Source organism: Vidua chalybeata, chromosome 25 (genome assembly GCF_026979565.1).
Source record: "Vidua chalybeata isolate OUT-0048 chromosome 25, bVidCha1 merged haplotype, whole genome shotgun sequence".
In the NCBI taxonomy this organism is placed as follows: domain Eukaryota; kingdom Metazoa; phylum Chordata; class Aves; order Passeriformes; family Viduidae; genus Vidua; species Vidua chalybeata.
The window spans coordinates 645,695-651,694 of record NC_071554.1 but is presented as its reverse complement, the minus strand read 5'-3'; the positions used below and the strand labels follow the sequence as shown (position 1 = coordinate 651,694).

At 61.3% G+C, this 6,000-nt stretch overlaps 1 protein-coding gene across 1 annotated transcript; it reads right to left on the bottom strand.

Annotated features, from left to right (window-relative positions):
• Positions 1–713: 713 nt before the first annotated feature.
• Positions 714–4,403, bottom strand: C25H1orf216 (chromosome 25 C1orf216 homolog). Its single transcript, XM_053964607.1, has 2 exons — positions 4,303–4,403; positions 714–3,093 (listed from the first exon to the last, which is right to left on the bottom strand). The coding sequence occupies exon 2, from the start codon at positions 3,075–3,077 to the stop codon at positions 2,259–2,261; it is 819 nt and encodes a 272-aa protein (XP_053820582.1). The 5' UTR covers positions 3,078–3,093; positions 4,303–4,403; the 3' UTR covers positions 714–2,258.
• Positions 4,404–6,000: the final 1,597 nt, after the last annotated feature.

Below are 6,000 nucleotides of genomic sequence, written 5' to 3'. Positions count from 1 at the left end.
CTTTGGGTCAACACTCAGGTGTTGTTATCTGCCACCCCCATCACCCGGAGCTGCCCCCAGCCCTCCCCACGAGCAGGGCCGGGGGGCAGCGTGCCAGGAATCCGGGAATCCGGTCCCCCCGGTTCCAGCCGCGTTCTCCTGGGGCAGGAGGTGAATCCTGCGCTCAGACTGCACCCCAGCTGCCCCACGCGAGAGAGGGGAGGAGCAACCACACCGGTGTTTAAAAAAAAAAACCCGTAAAATTTGAGCCGGGATGAACTGCCAGCGTTGCTGGCCCAGCAGGGCAGCACGCCCGGGGATGCAGGGATGGGAGGAAGGTGCCAACACCTGTGCCCTCCACCTGCCATTCACCCACAGTCCCGCCTGGACTAATATTTATATTTATATTTATATTTATATTTATATTTCTATTTATATTTATATTTATATTTATATTTATATTTATATTTATATTTATATTTATTTATAGCTATAGCTATAGTTATAGCTATAGTTATAGCTATAGTTATAAAAATTATTTACAAAAATATTTATATAAATATTATTTACATTTATATTATTTATATCTATGGTTATGATTATGGTTATGTTTATTATTATGTCTATATTTATATTTATGCACGCTCCAGCCCCGCGCCGAGCACAGGGTGGCTGCTCCCAGCCCGGCAGCCTTGGGAAGGGAAAGAAAGGAACAAATCCAGCTGGGGCTCGGCTCCTTCAGCTCCAAGGCTTTTATTAAGGGGTGCAACATGCCCAGGATCACAGGTCTGGGATAGGACAGAGGCAGCAGGCGCTGGACACGAGCGAGCAGAAGGGAGGGGAGGGCAGCATGAGCCTTGCAGGAAGCTGCCAGAGTCCTCCAGCGCTGGCACAGCACAGCCTCGAGCCAAGTGCACCCTTTGCCACCAAAATGTCCTTTTTGGAAGAGGATCTTTGTGGATGTCCTCCCTTCACCCACTGGCAGCAGCCCCCGGGGGAGCAGAGCCCCCTGTGCCCCACGTGGGGCGGGAGGAGGCTGGTGCTGCCCCTGGCCCGTGGGCCACTGGTGGGCTTGGCCATAGTTGTTCATCCACAGTCCAGGAGCACCTGGTGGGTGGTGGGTGCCAGGATCTGACCAGGCTGCCAGGTTCTGCTGCTCGCTGGGCTGCTGGTGAGGTGGCTCCTCCGATGGCAGGAAGCAGCTCGGCAGGGAGGAGTGTCTGGAATCCCTCACCTCCCTCCTCTGCAGATGAGCAATGGAGTCAGTGCCCGGCTTTGCTTGGCAGCCGGGGCAGGATGGGGAGCGTGGGGAGTGCAGACCCCTCTGGCTGAGCCCTCCCTGCCCGCTGCTGCTCCTCCACATCAGAACTTAAATGGAATGTGTGTCCTGTGGATACACAGCAAAGCACGGCGAACACGCACAGCAGCTCCTTTTCCATCTCTAGGCAAGACAATTGTTCTTTGGGTTCTGTGTACAGCTCTCGCTGGATAAAATGCAGATTCAAAAAAGAAAAAAAAATTCTTTTTGCTCCCAAATGATAAATTAATATAAACACCAACACCACAAGTTCATGAGCAGCTTTGGGATCATGCACTGAGTGAAAGCATCGCCCACAGCAGACAGACATGCACACACACAGAGACCTAAATTAACTTTTCTCTAATACTGACATTAAAAACATATATTGCGTCGGATCATTTGACTTAAATTTACTTTCCAGCATTCTGGGGTCACTTTTCAGAATGATTTTTTTTCTCTCTCACAGCCCAGGACACCTCACTCTTACCAACAAGCAGCCTTTGCCAGGGGCTGGGCTGTGGCTGCAGGGATGCACGGGTGCAGGTGGGATGAGGGGATGCAGCACATGCTGGAAGTGCTTTGCCCAGGCAGGTTTAGAAGCTTCACTGCCCTGGGGCCCTCACTTGCCCTGCAGCTCCAGCAGGGCCATCCTGGCACTGGCTGGCTAAGCCAGGCTCAACAATGGACTAGGTTAAGTTTAAAGATGAGCCTGGTCACCTCGGGCTCAGCAAACCCCATGGTCCGGAGGTGCACCCAGCCCAGTGCCACCCCAGACCTGGGTGCAGGACAAAACAAATTCCAGTGCAGAGGCTGATGGAGATGAACTCTTCGGGGACCCTTGGATGCATCGGAGAGAGATGGGAAGGGCAGGGTGGGCACCCAGGGCCCCGGTGAGCGCTTGGCACGGCACGGGGATGCCACCAGCCAACGCCACGCCATCCGGAGGGTGAGGGCTGGGCTGGGCTGGGCTGGTGGCACCTCAGGGGCCAGGAGCAGCCGCGGCAGCGACGCAGGCCGGGCCCTGCTGCATGCAGCGGATGAGCTCCTTGCGATTATCCAGGATGGTGTCGAAACTCTCCTGCAGCCGGTTCTGCTGGTCCACAACTTTCTGCTGCAGGCCGTGGATCCAGCGCAGCAGGGCCAGGCGCCGGTACATCACCAGCTGGATGTGGTGCTTCTCCTTCTCCTGCTCCTTGAAGCGCTCCTTGTCCTGGAGGTGCTGCACGGCCTCTGCCAGCGCCGGGAAGAGGGTCCCCAGCTCAGGCTCGGCCGGCCCTGCCTCAGGGGGGCTCTCGGCTCGGGGGGCAGAGGCAGGAGGGTCCCAGGTGGTGCTGCAGGTGCTGTCGGGGCTGTCGATGCTGAGGGAGCTGCTGGCGTAGCCGTTGTCCTCGGCAGGGGAGCTCGGGGGCTTCACGTGCGCCCCGGCCGCGTCCTCAGCAGTGTTTTGTCCCCCTGCCCCGCTGACCTCCGCTCCCTCGGGGGGGCTGCACTCCCCCTGCTCGGGGTGCGCGTCGCCCGGGCCCGGGGCGGTGTCCCTAAGCCGGCCCTGGACCATCTGTCTCTGCATTAATAACAGCAGATTATCAGACGGATTTGTGGTGTTTTCGCTCCGGCTGGAGCCCTCCTCCGGCGGGGACCCCGGCGCTGGCTGGCTCCAGTTCTCGTTGCTGTCACACACCTCTCCCACGAAGTTGGAGTTGGAGTCCGGCCCATGTCCCGCCCCCGGGAGGGCCGTGCCCAGCGCCGGGCCCCCCCGGCCCTGCCGGAACGGGGCGTTTGCCGGGCAGACAGCAAACATCTCGCCGGTGCCCTGCCTGCAGAGAGAGACACGGAGCCGTGACACGCCTGTGGGCACCTGGGCTGGCACAACCAGAGCTCAGGGCAGCTACAGTGGGGAAAACCACGCTCATTACTTTATTTACCTCTTTAAAGGCACTGGACCTACCATGGGGTCAGTGTTCCTGGGTGTTTGACTGTTGCTCTCAGCATGGCCCCATGCAACATCACGGAATCATGGAATGGATTGCGTTGAAGAGATGTTGAAGCTCATTTAGTTCCCACCCCTTGCCATAGGCAGGTATGCCACCCATCTAAGGGCATCTTCCCACCTGATGCAGAAGCTCAAGGAGCCACCTCCCACCCCATCTGTCTTCCCTGGGAGCTCCAGTCCAAGCCCGTGTTCCTGCAGCATCCCCTGGGTGATGCCAAGGGCATCGCAGGGCACGGGCAGGCAGCTGCACGTGCTGCTGGCAGCATTTGGGCTGTGGCTGATGCAATTCCTTCCATGCTGGTAAAGGTGTGCTTGGAAGGAGATGCTTTCCCAACAGCAATAAATGTCTGCCAGCAGCTGAGACTGCCTGGGCTCCTCTGCACAACCTCTGTCACCAGCCCTGCATCAGGGTGGGGGGCTGGCCCCTGCCTGTACCCGAGCTGGTGACCCCACTGGCCTTGCTGCTCTGCAGGACTGGGAACGGACTGGCCCAGAAAAGGAAAGGTTATCCAAGGCTCCTTGCCGGCTCACCGGCGGCGAGAGGCGCTCTCCAAGCCCTCTCCTACAAGGACGCGCTCACAGCAAGGGCAGGAAGGAACCCATCGGGTGTCCCGGTCCCACCCCGGCCAGCAGCGGGGCACCAGGAGCGGTGCAGGAGCCCGTGCCCAGCTCAGGGCCCTGCCAGAGGCCTGGAACCCCGGGACCCCCGCCCCGCAGCCCCCCGCAGTGACATCTGCTCGGTCCAGGGCTGGGTGACGCCCCCATGAAACAGCTGCACCCCACAGAAGAGCCGCACCCCATAGGAGCGGGGCCGGGCTGCGCTGCCGGGGAGATGCGCGGGCAGGGGGGAGCCGAGCCGGGGAGCATCCCTGCCCTGCAGAGCCCCCGCGGAGCCTCCGCGGAGCCTCCGGGGCCCCAGCCCCGCGGGGGGGTCCCGCTGCCCCCGCGGAGCCCCCCTGAACCCGCACCCGGCCAGGGGCGGGCCGCGACCCCCGGGAGCCGCCGCTCCGCTCCCACCGCCCCGAGCACTCACCGCCCCGCTCCAGCCCCGGTCCAGCCCCGGTCCCGGCCCGGGCTCCGTGCGCCGCCGCCGCCGCGGGTGGGAGCGGGAGCGGAAGCGGCCCCGCGTGGGGAGGTGTCACGGCCGCACTTCCGACAGCGCCGGCGGGGCTGCTGGGGGGGGACAGGGATGCTGAGGGGAAACAGGGATGCTGGGGGGAAACAGGGATGCTGGGGGGATACAGGGATGCTGAGGGGAAACAGGGATGCTGGGGGGAAACAGGGATGCTGGGGGGATACAGGGATGCTGGAGGAAACAGGGATGCTGAGGGGAAACAGGGATGCTGGGGGGATACAGGGATGCTGAGGGGAAACAGGGATGCTGGGGGGAAACAGGGATGCTGGGGGGATACAGGGATGCTGGAGGAAACAGGGATGCTGAGGGGAAACAGGGATGCTGGGGGGATACAGGGATGCTGGGGGAAACAGGGATGCTGGGGGGAAACAGGGATGCTGGGGGGATACAGGGATGCTGGGGGGAAACAGGGATGCTCACAGAGAGCGGGTATGCCTGGGGAGAACGAGGATGCTCAGGGCTGTGACCGCGCTCTCGGGGCCGCCCGGTCCCGCCCGGTGCCCCCCACCGCCGCCCGCCCCCGGCTGCCGTGACTGTGTGTATCCCTATGGGTCCGTGTTTACCCGCAGCATCCCTCGAGAAAATCCCGCCGTTGTCCTCCGTGAAAGGAGGGAAAGGGGAAAAGTCCCACCCGTGCCAGGGAGAAGGAACTGGAGCGTCCCGGCACGCACAGGCGGCGCTGGGGGGGTGCTGGTGGGAGCTCCTGGGCACGGGCGGGGTGGCTGGACTGGGACTCTCTGGCTCCTTCCCACGGGCCCGTGGGTCCCGTGAGCCTCAGCAGGTCCCCGTGGGGATGGAGCCGAGTGCTCAGTGGGTTCTTTATTCCCCTCGCCCGGAGCCGGGGTGTCCGCACTGGGAAAGGAAAAGGCTCGGGAACATCAAACGGTTCCCACGAGCCCCCGCCCGGCGCGGGGGGTCACATGAAGCACCGGGAACACCTCGGGAGATAAAGAAGCTTTGTGGGGCTGGGAGCCGCGGTGGGGACAGCCACACACTGCCCAATCACCCACAGAGCTGCCCCGGGCGGGGATGGGCCCATCTCCTGCCGGATCACCCGATGTGCCCTTCCCTGTCATCCCATGCGAGCTCTGGGATAGACACGGCACGAGCAGAGCACCCGCCACAGCCCAAACCCGGGCTGGGCTCGGCACCTCTCACCTGCCCCGAGGGGGAGGCAGGAGCGATGGAGGTGCTTTCAGGGTGGACAAAGATCCTTTTGAAAGCTCTGAATTGCTGGAGGTGGGATGTAGGGAGCAGATGTTCCCCCGTGACACGGTGAGGGTTTGGATCAGTGGAATATGTGAGTGATAAATAAGTTGTTTAAATTTCTCATCTGCCTGACAAGGCCCCTTGACAGCCTCTCCTGCTCCTGGCTGCTCCGAAGGCTTCGAGCAGTCAGAGGGGCAGGACTAAGAGCTGTAACTGGGACACTTGGGCTGCAGCTCCAGGGGAAGCCTGGGGCTAAAGGAACAAACCCTTCCTGTGGCACAGGAAAGGCAGGAGCTGACTCAGGCATCTGGCAATGGGCAGGACAGAAACGGGAGCTCGGGCACACAATGGGCTCAGCTCAGCCTTTGCCACCAGCCGAGCCTTTGC